Here is a 19,051-nt window from a genome sequence, read left to right as displayed (position 1 = left end):
AAATTGATATAAGGATGTTTATAAATTGTATAAATTATTAAAATCTATCTTAATTCAATTCAGTATTAACTACTATTAAGTTAGATATTATACAAAATTAAATTGTTCTATTGTATATAAAAATATAATATTATTATAACTTTGATTTATTATTTTTAGTATTATAATATTATTTCAGTGAATTTATTATTTTTAGATGAACCTTTTGAAACTATACCATGTTTGCCAATTGTTGATAATGAACCAAACTATATAAATGGTGAAAATATTGATTATTATGATCTTCAAAATGTTTGCGAAGAAGTAACATTTATTAAAGACATTAGTAAGTGCAAATATTTATTTTATAAATAAAAAATAATAATTATCATAATAATATTATATAATATTAAAACATATTAGAATATTAATTTTAATATTTTTTTAGGTCACTGTATCAATGAAACTGTGATCCAATCACAAGATGATAATACAATTATGGAACCTAATGAGTGGAATGAGATTTCTAATTGCTTGGTTGAATCAACAAACCATACTGTACAAAATGGTCAGTATATTGTATTTATAATATTATATTATACATATTTTTTATGTTCTAACATACATTTTTTTTTTAGATGAAGTTACAACACTCAATTCATCCAATGTTGATGAGATTAATAATCCTGAATCGTTAACAATGTCTGGTAAAAAAAGGAGTCGATGGAACCAGAGCCAACCAAATTTATGGAAAAAAAAGATGAGGAGTTCATGTCAAGAATATACTTCAAGGATAAAAAAATTTGATAAAAATATGAGTGCTAAAATACCAAAAACTATTAATTGTGCTAAATGTAAGTTCAAATGTCAAGAATATTTTACTGAAAAAGAAAGGGAAATTTTGTGTAAAGAATATTGGAATCTAAATGATTTTAACCGCCAAAAAGATTTTATTTTAAGTTGTTTAGAGATAAAAGAAGCTACTCAACGTCCGAACCGTGTTCCCAAGACACAAAGACCTCGATCACTTTGCAATAATTATTATTTTTCATTAAATATGAAGAAAATAAGAGTATGTCAAAAATTTTTTACGGCTACTCTATGTATAAGTAATGGGCCTATTAATACAGCAGTGCAAGGGAAATCAGAAAACAAATTATTTATAAATTGTGATAAAAAAGGTAAACATTGTCCATCAAATAAAACATCAATTGAAGATTTAAATGAAATAAAATCTCATATCAATAGTTTCCCTGTAGTTGAAAGCCATTATACTCGTAAATCTACCAAAAGACTATACTTAGATGAAAAACTCTCAATTTCTAAAATGTATGAACATTTTAAGGATAAGTATAAAATTGATCATCCCCATAGTAGTAAAATACCACAGCTTGCAGTGTATCGAAAAATATTTTGCACTAACTTCAATTTTTCATTCTTTAAGCCTAAAAAAGATCAGTGTGCTTCCTGTGATAGGTATAAAACGGCAAGCATTGAAGATAAACTGCAATTAGAACAAGATCACAATGAGCATTTAGATAGGATGCACCAATCTTTTATAGCAAAAGATATTGATAGTACATTATCAAAAATAACCAGTAGCTATGTGGTTGCCAGTTTTGACTTGCAATCTACACTACAAATACCATGTTCAGATGTATCGTTAATGTACTATAGTAGGAAATTAAACATGTTTAATTTAACTGTGTATGAAGTAGCTCCTCCTCAAAATGCATATTGCTTTACATGGACTGAAATTAATGGAAAGCGAGGTAGTTCAGAGATTGGTTCCTGCCTTTTTAAGTGGATTAAAACATTACCTACTGAAGTAAAACATATAACATTATATTCAGATTCATGTGGTGGCCAGAATAGGAATCATAACATTATAGCACTTATGATTTATATTATTCAAACAACAAACATCAATCAAATAGAGCATAAATTTATGGAGAGTGGCCACTCAATGATGGAGGTTGATTCCATGCACATTGCACAGTGCTATAGAAAATGCTAAAAGAAATGTCCCAATTTACACAGTTCAAGATTGGCTAACTATTTTCCAAGTTGCAAGATCAACACGAAATAAAAATAAATCTAAGCCACCGTATGAAGTAAAAGAAATGCAATTCAAGGATTTTGTAAACTTACAACAACTATCTTCCTTAATAATAAAAAATAAAAAAATTGACACAGAAGGTAATATTATGAACTGGCTAAAAGTTAAATGTTTTGAATACAATAAAGATAATCCTTACATTGTTGGGTATAAATATGATTATTTTAGTGAATATAAATTCATAAATGTTGGTAAAAAAAATGTTAGGAGCAGAATAGCATCAACCAATATGAAATTAGAACTTAACTGCTTGTATTCAAAACCAATGCCAATAAGCCTTGAAAATAAAAAGGATCTACTTAAGCTATGCGAAAAAAATGTAATACCAGATAAGGTTCAAAGTTTTTTTAAAAATTTGCCTAGTATTCCTCTTAAAAAAGATAAAGCTCCAGGACCAGGAGAATCTGATTCAGAGTTAGATGTAGACGAAATCTAATTTTTATTATTATTTTATACATAAGTTGTAATTTGTAATTAGTTTAAATAACTTACAAAAGAATGTTTGTATTTTCTTGTTTTAATATTTTTTATAATAGTTTTGATGTTTTTGTTTGTTAAAAAAAAAGTTTAAGATTTATGTTATAACAATAATTATAAAAATATAAAAATACTTATTATAGTTCAATTTGTTTTATTTTTCACGATAAACACAACAATAATGATGTTATAATAACACAAATTCACACTTAAGAAAATTCCTTGATCATTTACAAAAGTTCTAACTATTGATGATAGTCAGATGATGTAAGAAAAATAATTAATATTAAACCAATAATGGACAATAACATACTTGGCTTAAAAAAGCTGCCATGGTATCTAATTGAGCAAATCCTTGTCCTGAGTTTATGGTTGCCATTACAATAGCGGTGTTAATAGATAACGAAATGTCAGTTGTCTTAGGCTCGTTAGATATAATGTCAATTTTATTGCACAAATCACATTTGAAAATAAATTCCGAAAAAAAACCATTTTTTCTTTCATTTATTAAACTTAAATTTTGAAATGTACAACTAAAAGGATCGTGTTTAATATTTTTTAAAGAATTGAAGAAGTGTTTTATGTCCACAAATCTTCGACCTTCACAATTGTACCTTGCAAAAACAAAACACAAAAAAAAAGCGGGTAAGTAGATGTCGCTCTGCTGTACATTAGGTGGTGGGGTGGACCTCTGACTAGGGTAGGTTAGATTTGAATGCAATGATAGGTATCATTGTATACGAAAAACGATTCTGAACGGAGATGAATTGTCAGTCTAAGATATATTATATTTAAATACTGTCATATTATATTCTATTTTGAAACGATATTTAATTTTTTTTAGCTACAATACGAACAACTCATAAAGAACCTAGTATTAAATTTTCAAGTTTTTCTGGTCATCCAACATTTTTTTACCGATACTTCAAAAAAAAAATTCTCATAAAAATCGAAAATTTCAGTGGTCTATAAATAACTCAAAAAAATTCAAAATTTTTTGAAAATTAAACAGTATATAGATAACGATTATATAAACATTTGGTGAAAACTGCAAGTATTTATAGTGATTGCAGTTTTTGAATTACAACCATACAAAAAAATCAATTTGGTCGAAAACTGGTTTTGCGTGAAAAATTTTCTGTTTTTCTGTCACTTTTTTTTTCATTTTTCTCGATTTTTTTGAAAACTATTCGAAAATGTTTACTTTACCAAGGATATTCACTTTTGCATCAAAAAATCTAACTAAAATAATTAAAATAATTTGTCTAACATACAATATTGCACTGGGACAAATTTTATCTTCTGTATAAATAGATTATTTACTTACTGTACTTGTTTATTTTCGTTTGTATTTGTCACAAGCAATTTATACTTCGAATCAAATATATTGTGATTAATATTTGATATCGACGGAGATAATATATTGCAACCCATTTCTACATCATCGGTATTTATTCTAAATAACGAAAAAAAATTGCATCAGTAGCCCAAAACGTGTAAATGTAAAAAAAAAATAAAATATATTACGAACAATTCAATACTACTTTGTTCTATATGTATATACTCGTTATTTTGATCTTCAATTGAAATAGTCAAACTTTCGGTGTTATCCTACGAAATAATTAAAGCAAAAATCAAAAATGAAATTGGTAATGAAACAAACATTTAAGTAAGTTCACTTACTGTTTTTTGTAGGCGATGAGTTTGCCAATTTAAAAGTGATGAAATATTTCCTCTATTTTTTTTCACTTTGAATAGTTTTTGTTTTTTATTTCCCATTTTACCAAATTATTTTAAATAAAACAAATCACGTTTTATAAAAACAAAATATAATTAAATAAAAAAGTGCGTAAAAATCTTACTATTTTACACTAGCGAAAAAATACATATACTGATAGGTATACCAAGTCCAAGTGTAGTAACGAACTGACGACGTGAGGCGAAGCTCAAATGAACAATATTTCATATATTCATGTTATATTATTATATTATATTTCATTCATACCAAATTATCAATATACGCAACATATTAAATATCTTATTATAAATTGTACCGTTGTAATACCTAGAATAGTATATAATTACGATTTATAATCTATCTATCGCAGACCGCGGCATGCGATATAGGTGAAGGAACGGTAGTGGCGGAGGAACTCTTCCGCACGCGGCACGCGCGGTACAAGTCACTGCCGTACTGTCACGCGCATGAACGATCCAGAACGTGTGTTTTTTTTTTTACTAAAACTATGTATTTTTATTCCATCATATTGATCGATGTAGTAATGCGATAATACTTTTTATAATTGATTTGAATTCGTTATAATGTCTACTTGAGATCGGTCAGTTCACATTTTATGATTTCTGATTTATATTCCGAATAATCAACGTTTGAAAATGCCGAAATTTCTAAATATTCAAACCAAATTTTTAGCTGTTAGGGGGGTGAAATTGGGGAAAATAAACTGACCGATCTCAAAAAGACATAATAACAAATTCAAATCAGTTTAAAACATTATTATCGCATTACTACATCGATCAGTATGATGGAATAAAAATTGGATGTTTTGGCTAAAATAACTGTCCGCCACCCTTAAGAATAAAACTATTACAGTAAATAACATAATGAAGTACAATGTCCAGGGTCCCAGGGTCCAGAGTTTTGCATTCCGCGGTCCGGATTAGGACCGTGGTCTGCCAGTTGCCGATCCCCAGGTAATATATAACTAATTGATAATAATATCCCATAAAGGAACATTAAAGTCTACAGCAACAAAACTATTCAACAAATTGCCATCATATAAAGAATTGGATGTTTGCAAAAATATGTTATGTCCTAATTATATGACTGTACAAAAACACCCAGTATTTTCGTTATGTGCTTTTGATGGTTACTATAATTAACAAGAAGAAATTGAAAAAATGTTCTACTGTAAAAGAAACAGTCTGTATTGAATGTCCATTAAGAAGAAAACACACAATCAATGCAAAATCCATAAATTATTATTTTTTTTAGTATTACGCTTGTATGGTTCTAGTTGAGTATGTACTAAGCCCTGCTTAGTACGAGTTCCTATTTGCCTTAATTCAGTTTCGTTTACTAAAATTGGTCTTATACTTAGTTTAATAAATATTTTTCCCTCAACGTCTTTAAATATTTCTCTCTATCTAAATTTACTGAATACTAATAACCTTCTTCTGTACTTAAATCAACTAATACTTCGCTTTCGATAAGTTTTAAATTATCGTTGTCTTTATAATTTGTAATAATTACTCCGTTGTTTTTAACGTCTACTGCTTTATTAATTAATTCGTGTTTCGATTTCCTTAAATTCTTTTACTTCCTCCGTTATACTACTTTACTTTCTGATTCCTAAAGTTCTAAATTTTTAATTTCTTTCTTCATTAAATTGTTTCATCATATTCATTCAAAACGCAAAATTAATTTTATAATATGCATACATTATCTTAAAACCTATTGTTAATTGTATTTCTAAATCAAAAAATTTTAAATTTATTTAATTCCAAATTCGCTTGAAAATCACTCAATAATTCTCTCAATATATTTTTCCACAACGAGGACTTGTAATTCCGGCCTTAATAAATTCACTCAATAATACTTAATACTGTAGCGTCCCAGCGTACAGGATGACGAACGACTTGTGTTGAGGTAGATGGTTTGGGTGAAATAAGTATAACAACTTGACTTGTAATTAATTATTATGTATTTATTTGCTTGCGATGGGAATAAAACACTATTACTAATACAAGAATGATTTAATTGAAAATATTCTTAATTCAAATGATTAATTTGGAATGGTGACTAGCGTGAAGGTGCTTGCACTGACTGGTGGCTCAAGTCTGCTATTCAGGGCTCTCCTATATAGTCCTACTCTCTGCGTTTCCTCTCCTACCGACAAGATAAATATATGCCCACGGTTGAATCGTTCAAATGCGTCCGTGCATATCTCCAGGATGCTGTATCTCATGATACGCTCCCACGGCCGGACCGTTCGATTCACATCCTGCTATCTGCGATACGAAATCTCAATTGTTTCCAGCTATCTGGAACCTTTTACCTGTTGGTAAAATCATATGCCCCAGGGACATTTGTGTACACATGCGTGTATATGTGTGTTTAGCGCATAGCCGGACATCCGTTAGTACATAGCACCTCCCCCCTAAAAAAAAAGTGTTTCTGTCCTCAAGACAGAAATTCATAAATATTAACAATGGTTACTTTACATTTTCACATCTACAAGTTACAACTTGTTTACAATTTTAAATTCTATATGTTTTACAGTGTCATAGCTTTTCAGTTTTACATTCAATAATGGTTTACATTTTATAATATAATGTATATAGGTACTATATATATATGTATGTGTGTATCGCATTTACAATGATTAGGTTACAATAACATTAATGTTTTATATAATAAACGTCGTATCTTCCCTGCCACTTTTCCAAGAGCTCGTCTTTTCCCTGTCTATATTGCGCTTCCGTAATGTCGAGTCGACCTCTCTCATTCATGGCAGAGCAGAGCCATTTAGTCGAGTGCGCGTTGGTGTCGACCCTAGCTGTGACAACATATTCATTGGTGAATTGTGCTATTTCGATTGCCTCAAGCTGTTCATTCATGCAAAATTATGTTTTCTAAATATTTTGAAATATCTTTTGAAAAGTAAATTAATTTTTAGAGACATCGTTTAATCAACTAATATTTTGTATGTGTTTTAAAAACGTTTTTTGGCTGGAAAAAATGGTCATCAAAACATTTTGCAATGGTTTTCAATATATTTTTTAAATTATATTTAAAATATTTCTAAACAGATGTTTTCAAAATATATTCCTTTGATATTTTTAAAATGTAATACAATTATGTTGACAATATTTTCAATTTATTTTATTTTTGGTTGCAGTTGTAAGGGTGCCCACGCCAGTGGTGGATATGAGGGGGGAGGGGTGACGTGGCGATTACCGCTCTCTAGGGCTTTTTTTTTACTTGAATTATAGCACCGTAAGAGAAAATGAATATTAAATTCGTAAGTCATAACTATAACTTTAAACTTATAAATAAATGATACAAAAAAAAAGGTATTTTTTTAAATATGAAAATCGGAAATGTGTATTCAGTTACGACTGTTAGTATACCTAACAATCTATGATACCAATTCGCCCTCTCCTCAAAAGATCTTCAGATCCATTACTGGCCCAAACACTCAATTTGTAAGACACATTTGGTTAGAATACAATATACCTATGCATTTTTGTAGTGAAAACACAATGGCTAACAGGCTGTGATAATAACAGGCTTCTGGGAAGATTTAAATAAAAAATATTGAAACAAAAACATGCAGTTGGGTTGGCATACTAAATAATATTTATTTTAACATTTATATAAAACAGTATATTATATTATATAATTATTAAGTAATAGAAATGCTAATATAATTTAGTTATAGAATATAAATAATAAATACTATCCTGATTTGTGTATCACAAAAAAAAATTCTTAGTAGATTTGAATACAAAAAAATATTTATAATAACAACTGTTTAGGTAGGTAAAAATAAATTATTACACCGATGAATTTTAAGATACAAATTAAGGAATTAAATTAATGTTTTTGTTTAGTTTTTTTTTCTTCTCGAAATCGGCATTTGCAGTAAAAAATGTCATTGGTTTCAATATCTCTTGATCAATATAGTTTTTATGCATTTCTACAGTTCTTATGGTTTCTGAAACACAAGCGTAAAATGTAAATACTTATTTATTTTATATATTATAAAAGTATACAATATAATACAGTTCAATATGCAGGTATATTTAAGTTAATACTTAATAAATAATATTCTTTACTCTATGGTTAATACAATTATGAAGAAATAATGAGAGGGGGAGGAAGTATAATAGTGGTTATACAAACATTCCTAAAATTTAAAATAAAATATTAGAAAACATTTGACTTAGAATTATTTTTAATGAAAACTACTAGAACTTAAATAACCTATAAGCACATTACAACCATATTGACATATTGTATTGTAATATCATTTTATAATGGAACACAATATTTTCTTATAATATAATGATATAATATGAAATTTCCATCTTTTAATTTTTAAATAATTTAAGCTCAAAATATAATTAGTTGAAAAAATAATAATTACCTAATTTAAAAGCGCATGAATTAAGAGTAGAGAAAATCATTTTCTTTTTTTGTCCGCTATATGAGAATTTGCTTAGCAAATTATTCAGAAACTCTTTTAACATAATTTGATGGGTCATATCTGAAACTGTTGTACGTTCTAGTCGAACCAAAAATGTTCTAGAAAAAAGTGATCATAATATTAATATCATATTAATTATATGTTATGTTAAACGAATACAACATACTACAATATAATACAGTGTATATTGTGATATTTACAATAGGTGAATCTCAATTAAAATAAAATAAGTTTAATTAATGAACCATTGTATTTCTTTATGCTGTATTTTAAAAATCCGTTTTACGTTTATTATAATAAATAAATGAAAAGAAAATCAAGTGTATGAATTATATTATATTATAATATGTATTTCTAATATATATTATTATAGTTGTTGCAGCCGCAACGTAATTTACGAGCAATATCATTTAAATTAATATATCGGGCACGGAGAATGCACACACACACACATAATCACCGTTGTAATTATTGTTTTATTTTTGTATGTTCTTATTTCTGTCCCGTGTGAATTATATAATATGTAGATAGGTATTCCCGTTATCGTATGCCGCCGCACAGTGGTATAAAAGACGATTTTAGGCGGCCAAAAGTATTATTTTTAAAACTAAAAAATTATTGTTTTTTTTTATCAATAATTTATCTTTACAATATTCTGTGGTTAAATATAAAATTTCAAATTAATTAATTAACATACACCCGACTTATAGTACTGTTTGTATAAAATATATACATTTTTTGATTGACATTTTATAACTTTCACATATTTCATATTATTTTATTCTCTCACTTAAAACGATAAACAATATTTTTTTTTTTTATGTAGTTATTATGTTGTCTTAAATGCTATAATAACAGATTTTTTATTTTTTTATATTATTTTTTTTTTTTTTTGGTATTTGCTTTTTATTGTGTTGAAATATTGAGTATTTTAATGGTTTTTTAACTTCGGCGTAATGGTACTTAAATTTACGCACTTTTACCAATTATTCACTATATACATATTGTATAGAAAATTGATAGCTATTTAGAAGTATAAACATTTTTTGCATTCAGTTGCAACAGTAATTTACAAAAATGGATTTCTTTAAATAAATATGATATACCTACTATTGTAAAAACCATGATTTTAGTACTTAATCAACTTTTAATGTTAAATTAAATGTTTTTGCTATAAATATAGGTATACATTTTAAGAAATAAAAAAAGTAATGAACTAAATTAACCATCAAATTTAAATAATTGTGTATAATATAATCTTCCGAGATAAATCACTGATTAATCAGTCAGCGTGATTTCTGAAAAAGATTGATTTATGTCACTTTCTTCGTCTTCATCTGCTTCTGGTATTATCAATAATTTTTTCACATCATCTGATAACTCATGTTCATATTGTTTTGACACATTTCGAATGGACGAAATATACGGGTCTGACGAAATCAACAATATATGTAACAAATCCTCGTTTGTATTTAGCCTAGAGTTTTTACGAGTATTATGCTCTCTGTATTGTTTGTAGTCTTTGTTTCGACTCTCCTGCGCTTCTTCAGATAGTTTACCTAAAATGTATAATATTAATTTTTTATAAAACTTACTCTTAAATGAATATTACCAATAGGAAGTGGTGCAAATCTTATAACATCTGCACCGTGTAATAACACTTTATGCACACTCGCGGGCATGTAGTACCATGGATATAACGTGACAAACATCTTTGCTGTTTTTAAACAATACTCTTCAAAGTAATCTATATTAATTGTCATTCCGCTGGCCATAGCTGATAAAATATTTCCACATTGCTGGATCAATTCCACATTTAAGCCTGTACAATTTGCAGATATTTCAGCGTTTCTAAAAAATTTTCGTGCTGTATTACCATCATTTGTAGTGCCATGTCCTGAGTTTTTAAAAAAATCGTTAGTATAAATATATATATTATATATAGTTGTGTTTACCTTGTAATACCACGTCGACTAAAAGTCCCAGTTCAGATCGAATTTTATTTTGTATTAATTGTTTTCTATCATTAAATGCTTTTTTGTTGATAGCTCTGACCTGTACAATTTTAATAATATATATAAATATTAATTTAACTTAATTATGAAAATAATTTTAATATTTAAGTTGTTTACCTGCCAAGTTTTGAACTCTAAACGATATGCCAAATGTAAACAATATTCAAAAAACCGTACCCACGCGTGTAGAGTAGATAATCCAAATCTATAATTTTCAGTTTTATTTGGCATGTTTTTAACGCTATCGATGTCATTAAAACGTTTTGGCTTACACCCACAAATGTAACACGTTTGGCTAGATGTTCTAGTCATAGAATTGCAAACCTAAAGTAAATTTAATTATAATCATAATTTTGGAGTTAAATTTTACTAATACATACGTACCTTTCCATCGACCATTGAAAATATGAGAGTATGTTTGACATGAACGATTGATTCGTTAAAAATTACATCTGTGTTTACAAGCTTAAGTATTTGTGTTTCAATATCTTTAACTTCTTCTTTAGTACTCTCGATAGTTTCTTTTTTAAATATATATTTGATTGGACGACAAAATTTAGTGGATGACGGAGAAGGATTAGTCCAAATAACTTCATAATTATTTTCGACATCATTAACTTCAGAATGAGATCGAAGTTCTAGCGGCACAATTGAAAACATAAACATTGTTTCATCAGTTATCAAAGAATCATCATTAAAATTTTGCCTATATTGAGACTGACCACTACTGCCATCACACCCCCATTTATACAACATTTCAAGTTTTGTCGAATTTAAACTAATTTTACATACTTCTGGTACTTGAAATATTCTATTAGTAGTGTGATCTAATAGATCTTGAAGTGGTATTTTGCAACTTGATTCCCCTATGTCCATATTATTAGGATAACAGTTTGTTTTAGCTATAATTATATTTTCATACGCTGGGTATATATTACAATTTCTTTTTTTTGAACCCAGACGAATATTTATGTACTGTTGTTTCGTGAGTTTTTTTTTTTTTTTTTTATTTAAGATTTACAGGCTTCAACTACAAAGGTTATTAGCCAACATTTAAGTTTAAGTTTAACAAGACAAAAAAGAAAAAAAAAAGGAAAAGTAAATTACAATATTGAAAATTACAATATTTGTTTAAATAGATTTACAATTTGATTTATATTGAAAACTATATTTTGTTGATAAGGTTGTCTTTGATGATGAATTCGATAGTTTTTAAAGTGTTTTCTTCATTTAGAGCTTCTTTGATGTTGAGTGGTAGGTTGAGAAGAGTGCGGGTTGGTTCGTGTACTGGGCATTCTTCAAAAATGTGTCTTATGGTGATACGGGTTTGGCATGTGTTGCATATAGGGGGTTGATCTTTGCTGATGAGGAAGGAGTGTGTGAGAAAGGTGTGGCCGATTCTAATACGAGTGATGGCAATATTTTGACGTCGGTTGAGGTCCGGAGGTGTAGACCACTGTTTCACAGAGCATTTTATGTGTTTAAGTTTGTTGGAAGGCGGAATGGAGTCCCAATGGTGTTGCCATGACAAAAGGATTTTATTTTTGACGGATGTAAAAATATCATAGGATGATATTTTGTCGATGGTGCTGTTGTGTAGAATATTTGAGGCAAGGGAGGCTGCTTCATCGGCCATTTCATTACCTTTTATTCCTACATGGGAGGGTACCCACATAAATTCGAAGGTTTTCTGGGTGTTGATTAGTTCAGATTGGGTAATTTGAGTTATTTCGCTTCTAGGCCATGGGTTTTTTAGTGCTGTTAGGACGCTGAGGGAATCGCTGATAATCAAAAAGTTATTTGTTTGAAGCGAATTCGCTAGTTTGATTACTTCGAGTATTGCATAGTTTTCGGCGGTGAATATGTTTGTTATTGTGGGAAGCATGTGTTTAATGGTCGTTTGATTATGAACAACTGCGAAGCCGACTCCGTTTTCAGACTTTGAGGCATCCGTGTAGATTAGAGAGTGATTAGGGAAACGAGATTGGATAATTTCGTGAAAGTGAGATGTTATAATTTGGTGGCTTATCTCATGTTTACAGAGTGTGAGTAAGTCTGTTGATAATTTTATGTTCCATAGCCAGGGAGGGTTTTTTTGAAAGGTAATTTTTTCTTCGACGGAGGTGTGTATATTCATTTTATTGCATAAGTTGGAGTAGATATCTTGTATTGTTGTAAGTTTTTTTTTTGACTTTGTGATTGATGTCTGGGTTGTGGTTTTTGAGGAGAGGTATATGGCCTATGTGGTTGGGAGTGGTTTTCCTTTTGATACAGTGTAGAAGAGTGGTTTTGTCTCTTATGAGTTGAAGGGGTATTTCTCCTGCGTAACATAATATGCTTTCTGTGGGGCTTGTTCTGAAAGCGCCGATCGAGAGACGAATTCCTTCGTGATGAATAGGGTCTTTCGTGAGTTTATTATCTATAATAAACGCTAAAGCTTCATCGGCTGTATAGGGAATTGGATAGTTCGAATAATTATATTTAGTTTTAATTTTTTTAGCTCTACTTGGAGATGCTTGCGTTTCCTCAAATAAGTGAGCAGCAGTTCTTTGGCCAGACAAAACCATTTTATTTTTTGCAGCGCATAAAATTTCCGGCGAGTTCATATTTGAATTTGAAATTGCTATTTTTATTTTTTGTCTCTGTGTTCTTTTAGAACACAATGCAAATGGAATAACTGGTCGACCAGGAATAGAGAAATTTGATTTTTTATTCGAAGGCATTTTGAATTTAGTGTTAAGCCATTCGGTGTTAGTTTTTGTAAATTTCTTATAATTTCTATTAACTTTAGACCACTTCCTAGAAGTTGTCAAACTAAATTTCAAAATTTCTTTTTCTAACAATTCTTTATACGAACTAGAACAGTTTAAAATATTTAAATATGTAGCTTGAATAAATTCATATAAAAATGTTCTACATCCAATACTAGTTATACATTGCATAAATCCTTTTTGAAATATAACTTCAATCAAATCGCGATAATATAGTATATTATTTGCATTTCGAGAGATAGAATTAACTGAAAAAAAATATCTATACGTACATTTTTTGTGTAGATAATAACGAAAAATATCAAGTGATAGTACCTAACTAGGTACCGAAACATCAGTAAATAAGACGTAATTAAAACGAAAAATTATAATCCTAATTAAATAAATATAAACGTAAATAGAAGATACTTACCAATTATTTGATTATCCATGCTTCAAAATGAATAATTTTTAAATTTAAAAACAAAGACGTATTATAAACAAAAAAAAATAACGATTTAAAGTAAATAGCGCACTTGTCTTACCAACAGTCGATAGGTAATATGAGCCTGTGAAAATAATTAATTGAACAAATTTTTCACTAGTGCAATATTTTATAATGGTGTTCATATCTTATCTTTACAACCGTCAGTAATAAATTATTTGATTGTATTGATTGTATACCTTTTGTTACATTTATACGTTAAAAGTTAATAAAGTACCAAAATCATGGTTTTTACAATAGTATATCATATTTATTTAAAGAAATCCATTTTTGTAAATTACTGTTGCAACTGAATGCAAAAAATGTTTATACTTCTAAATAGCTATCAATTTTCTATACAATATGTATATAGTGAATAATTGGTAAAAGTGCGTAAATTTAAGTACCATTACGCCGAAGTTAAAAAACCATTAAAATACTCAATATTTCAACACAATAAAAAGCAAATACCAAAAAAAAAAAAAAATAATATAAAAAAATAAAAAATCTGTTATTATAGCATTTAAGACAACATAATAACTACATAAAAAAAAAAAATATTGTTTATCGTTTTAAGTGAGAGAATAAAATAATATGAAATATGTGAAAGTTATAAAATGTCAATCAAAAAATGTATATATTTTATACAAACAGTACTATAAGTCGGGTGTATGTTAATTAATTAATTTGAAATTTTATATTTAACCACAGAATATTGTAAAGATAAATTATTGATAAAAAAAAACAATAATTTTTTAGTTTTAAAAATAATACTTTTGGCCGCCTAAAATCGTCTTTTATACCACTGTGCGCCGCACCGGCTACGCGGATATTATTAACACGGCCGACTTTTTATCTCGTATCAAACGTGGTCCAGTGGCGGTTCTTGAGAAGCCACAAGGGGGGGGGGGCGTAAATATTTTGCATATACTTACAATTTACATACATTTTTCCCTATTGCTTGATAGTTGATACATGAGAAATAATAATAAGTAAACTTTCTACCACAATGGCATAAGATAAAAATATAGATATCAATAAAAAAATTAAAACAAAAATTATTTTTTATTCAAACTTAATGAACAGTCAAACTTCAAACATATTAAACATATTTTATATTATTCAAACAAATTGCTTAAATAAAATAAATATATTATAAATAAATTATAAATTAAATATATTAATATATTAATTTAATATAATTTATAATTTATTAAATATATTTATATAATTATAAATTTAGACTTACAGAACATAATAAAATATTTTTACAAAATAAACGTTCTTTTACGATTCTTTTGCTTGGCAAATCTTTCAATAATAGCATCTGTATTTACTTTGATGTCTCTATGCACATGCAAAAGCACCAAACCACTAAGTCTATTATTTCCCATTCTAGATCTTAACCATGTTTTAACTCTAAAGAAATAAGCAAAGCAACAATCAATAAGCAAAAAGCAATATATTTGAATTGTAAAACATGCAATGACTAATTTATAATTAATTGTTCAACTTTATTAATACAAATAAATTAATAATTATGTTTAATAAAGCTCAAACATAATGCCTAAAAATATTTAATGTATTTAATTATTTTAAATTCTTAATTACTTAAAATGTTATACATTTTTAGAGTCGAAAAACTGCGTTCAGCTGATGCTACACTGATGGGCAATGTACATATAATGGCAAAAATAGTTTTAATAGTAGGAAATACAGTTTTATCACATTCAGATAGAGATTCCAAAACATTTTTATGTATATCTTTACCTGAAAGCAAAATCAAAATAGTTTTTCACATACCTAACATTTTTCAGTTAATAGTAATGTAGCCAACAAATAGAAAAAATATGTAACATCTAGTACCTTCTAATTTGTGCCTGCACCACATGAAGTACCAAATGTTAAGTTCGGATTGAATGGCATCCATCTGTAAATAATGTTTAAATAAGTTTTGCTCCTTGATGATTGCAGATATGTTTTCTAATGAAGTCTTGAGTGTTGTGTCATCTTTTACTTGTACTATATTACTAGGTACCAATTGCATTAATGCTAAGAGATTTTTATTTTCTTTATTAATAAAACGGGAATTTAAGTCTTCTAAAATACTGTCTAATAGTGGAATGTATAAATTAATACGATAGTAATCTTCTGGCTTATCTAAATCTGTTATGTGGTTTCTATATTTCTGCCGCCCATAAAGTCTTGGTAGCTTTACTTCAACATTAAGTGTTTTTAATATAATTTCACTTTCTCTAAATATTGAATTGAATTCTTGATCGCAGTTACTTCTATATTTTTTAAAAGTAAAAATTATGTCCTTGATATATTTAGATGCTGTGAAAATGTCTTCATCTTTTCCTTGCAGTAATTTACTGATAGGAAATGTTACACTTAATGTACTAGATAATACAAATATTGACAAAATAAAATCACAGTTACAAATAGCAGATACTAATATGTTGGATTTGGTTGAAGAAATATTGTCTTCCCATTGTGAAATTTCAATTAGTGCATCTACTATTTCTAATATGGAATTTTTGATCTGTAGAACACTATCGTGCCTTTCTATCCAACGGGTTTCACACAACCCAGAAAGAGTGGCTCGATGTGACAATTTATTTTTAAGTACGAAATTACGTATAGCGGAGACATGAAAAAATGAAATTACTTCTTTAATAACTCCTATGCACTTACGAACATATTGCACCGTAGATGACTTTGAAATACTTAAATTTAGAGCATGATTTGAGCATGGGCAGTGAATGGCATTTTTTGCATACTTTTGAATTTGTTGTACTGTACCTCGAGCTGTGGATACCATGACTGAACATCCATCAGTCCCAATACCAACACATGCATCTAAATTGAATCCAAAATCTTTTAATAGATTTATAACAGTTTCTCCTAAAAGTTCTCCTGTAATTTTCGGCTCAGGATGCTTTTCATTACTAACACTTTCATCTTCCTCGTTAATATCTGACAAATGTCCCTTTTCTTTGTCAAATATATATTTATGGAAATCTATAAAACCTATAAACCTTTCCAGAACTTTATCATTATAAATGTAACGGATATTTAATGTAATTTGGGAAGCATTAGAGATGTCTGTTGTTTCATCAAATATAACACTATAATATTTGGCTTCATTTACTTCTAACATAATAACTTCTAAAATTTCCTGTCGACAACATTCAATAATCATTTGAATGACATTACTGATGTACGTTGCACTAGAATGAGATGTTCTTAAATGATTTTCAAGCACCTGATCACCAGAATCAACTCTAAATTTCAAGATTTCTTTAAAATTTCCACTGTTTACCACAGATTCATTTTGTCCACCAAACATTTCTCGACCATCGTCTCGATGACCACGTAGAGGTATGTTTTGTCACCCCAAAAATATAATACTATCAATAATTGGCCGTAATCGAGCTCTGTTTTCTAATATTTCTTCATTTCTTTTCGAATGTAATATATTTATTATTTCTTTAGATGGTTCCGAGTATGTGGTTAGAAAATCAATTGCTTGTTGAGCGGCATTCTTATGATAAATTGTATTATTGTGCACATCCAAAGCTCCAGCTTTACCTAGCAATTTAGCATACTTGTTTAGGGGCTCAGTTACTAATGTTTTTAATGGTTGTGTCGTATGCATACCACCAAGACTTGAAGTCAGAAATAATACACACGTTTTACAAAACAATCCATGTTTAACCTTCGAGTATTCTAACCACGAGTATTTCTCGAAATGATTGACACGCACGTACCGTTTTTTAATTTTCCCTTTTTTTATGTGAGTTGAAAAAGGAAAAATAAAATTTGATGCAGGGATATTACTTCTTTTAACTATTAATGATTTAGTAAAATCATCTGCAGTTTCATTAATAAAATTTCCTATGTCCGTACTATCTGGTAAACTTACTTGATATCTTGATGACTGTTCTTCGATTGACGAAGTTGGCATTTGTCTATCCGATATTTGTGTCTGCATTTCAATGATAATGTTTTTTGAATCATCATCAGTGTTATTCGTTTTACATTTTTTCGGCGCATTTGTTTCAAAATAAGACGTTATTTTATTTTTCGACATTTTTATAAAAAAAAAAAAGAGCACGAGCAAATTTTAGAACTTTAAAACAATATTATGAAAACGTTTAAACGTCAACGTCAACTCAAAAACAGTTAGGTATTTGTTAACAATTAATGATAAACCGATAAACGACAAAATCATATCAGTGTTTTCGCAGAGATAACGAAAGCAAACGATTTGCTGACCAGTTTTATGATACCACCATAGACTATCTTTGGATACCATCACCTGATACAGTGATATCACAGATTATATGAAACGGTCGCCCTCTAGAGGAGCAAACATTTTTGTAAACAGTAAACAGTTTTGACATAAAATGATCGCCAAAACGATTTTTAGTAAGTTGTTTGCTCATTCATATTTTTAGTTTTTACACGGCCCAAGGGGGGGGGGGGCGATCCACCTATCGCTCCCCCCCCCCCCCCCCCCCCCGTAAAACCGCCACTGACGTGGTCGCGTTAGCACTGTTGTGTGCAAAAATATTATTTTATTATTTTCCATAATATTGTCAAACATTGTTTTTTTATCATAATTGTTCGCGCCAGAAGGGCTCAATCGTATTAAAAATTAAATTATTGTATTAAATTGTCGGTGCGACGTTATATATTATTATTATTATTATTATTGTAATTGGTGAAGTCGCCAGTTTTATATTATACTCATGCGAGCATCATCAATAGTTACTTATTTTCTCTAACCTTTTCTGTTGTCGTGTGTATTATTTTTGTACTATATAGCTAGGTAGCGGCTGGCCAGCAGTGCACCGACAACCTGTGAGTTATTTATCTTATATTATTATTATATTCGTTACACTTATTATTATATATTTTATCGTGCCACATGGGCCGTACACAACTTATATTATTATTTATTGTTATATTCCATTGCGCCATAAGGGCTG

At 28.7% G+C, this 19,051-nt stretch overlaps 4 protein-coding genes and 1 pseudogene across 4 annotated transcripts; all 5 read right to left on the bottom strand.

The window, feature by feature from the left end:
* Positions 1 to 3,898: 3,898 nt before the first annotated feature.
* Positions 3,899 to 4,354, bottom strand: LOC149059770 (uncharacterized). Its single transcript, XM_089219453.1, has 3 exons — positions 4,259 to 4,354; positions 4,107 to 4,186; positions 3,899 to 4,031 (listed from the first exon to the last, which is right to left on the bottom strand). The coding sequence occupies exons 1-3, from the start codon at positions 4,352 to 4,354 to the stop codon at positions 3,899 to 3,901; spliced, it is 309 nt and encodes a 102-aa protein (XP_089075579.1).
* Positions 4,355 to 10,082: 5,728 nt separating this feature from the next.
* LOC149059769 (uncharacterized) lies at positions 10,083 to 10,580 on the bottom strand. The gene is made up of 2 exons (XM_089216168.1): positions 10,418 to 10,580; positions 10,083 to 10,364 (listed from the first exon to the last, which is right to left on the bottom strand). The coding sequence occupies exons 1-2, from the start codon at positions 10,578 to 10,580 to the stop codon at positions 10,084 to 10,086; spliced, it is 444 nt and encodes a 147-aa protein (XP_089072294.1). The 3' UTR covers position 10,083.
* Positions 10,581 to 10,740: 160 nt separating this feature from the next.
* LOC149059768 (uncharacterized) lies at positions 10,741 to 11,576 on the bottom strand. The gene is made up of 3 exons (XM_089225994.1): positions 11,205 to 11,576; positions 10,938 to 11,144; positions 10,741 to 10,860 (listed from the first exon to the last, which is right to left on the bottom strand). Exons 1-3 carry the CDS (start codon positions 11,574 to 11,576, stop codon positions 10,741 to 10,743), a joined length of 699 nt encoding a protein of 232 aa, XP_089082120.1.
* A 409-nt stretch (positions 11,577 to 11,985) lies between these two features.
* LOC149059767 (uncharacterized) lies at positions 11,986 to 12,957 on the bottom strand. The gene has a single exon (XM_089225990.1). The coding sequence runs from the start codon at positions 12,955 to 12,957 to the stop codon at positions 11,986 to 11,988; it is 972 nt and encodes a 323-aa protein (XP_089082116.1).
* Position 12,958: 1 nt separating this feature from the next.
* LOC149059766 (52 kDa repressor of the inhibitor of the protein kinase-like) lies at positions 12,959 to 18,150 on the bottom strand (annotated as a pseudogene).
* Positions 18,151 to 19,051: the final 901 nt, after the last annotated feature.

Source organism: Diuraphis noxia, unplaced genomic scaffold (assembly GCF_037042655.1).
Source record: "Diuraphis noxia isolate RWA-SAM2 unplaced genomic scaffold, SU_Dnox_SAM2 contig0001, whole genome shotgun sequence".
NCBI lineage: Eukaryota > Metazoa > Arthropoda > Insecta > Hemiptera > Aphididae > Diuraphis > Diuraphis noxia.
The sequence above is the reverse complement of the archived record's forward strand: the minus strand, read 5'-3'. Positions and strand labels throughout refer to the sequence as shown.

Excerpts from the sequence above, each read along its gene's own strand:
- LOC149059768 (XM_089225994.1), bottom strand. The coding sequence starts at position 11,576 with ATGTTGTATAAATGGGGGTGTGATGGCAGTAGTGGTCAGTCTCAATAT. Across the intron at positions 11,145-11,204 it reads TTTCAATGGTCGATGGAAAG|GTTTGCAATTCTATGACTAG; the intron begins GTACGTATGTAT and ends AATTTACTTTAG. Across the intron at positions 10,861-10,937 it reads TAGAGTTCAAAACTTGGCAG|GTCAGAGCTATCAACAAAAA; the intron begins GTAAACAACTTA and ends AAAATTGTACAG.
- LOC149059770 (XM_089219453.1), bottom strand. The coding sequence starts at position 4,354 with ATGGGAAATAAAAAACAAAAACTATTCAAAGTGAAAAAAAATAGAGGA. Across the intron at positions 4,187-4,258 it reads CTCATCGCCTACAAAAAACA|GATAACACCGAAAGTTTGAC; the intron begins GTAAGTGAACTT and ends ATTATTTCGTAG. Across the intron at positions 4,032-4,106 it reads GAACAAAGTAGTATTGAATT|AATAAATACCGATGATGTAG; the intron begins GTTCGTAATATA and ends TTCGTTATTTAG.
- LOC149059767 (XM_089225990.1), bottom strand. The coding sequence starts at position 12,957 with ATGAATATACACACCTCCGTCGAAGAAAAAATTACCTTTCAAAAAAAC.
- LOC149059769 (XM_089216168.1), bottom strand. The coding sequence starts at position 10,580 with ATGGCCAGCGGAATGACAATTAATATAGATTACTTTGAAGAGTATTGT. Across the intron at positions 10,365-10,417 it reads ATTTGCACCACTTCCTATTG|GTAAACTATCTGAAGAAGCG; the intron begins GTAATATTCATT and ends TATACATTTTAG.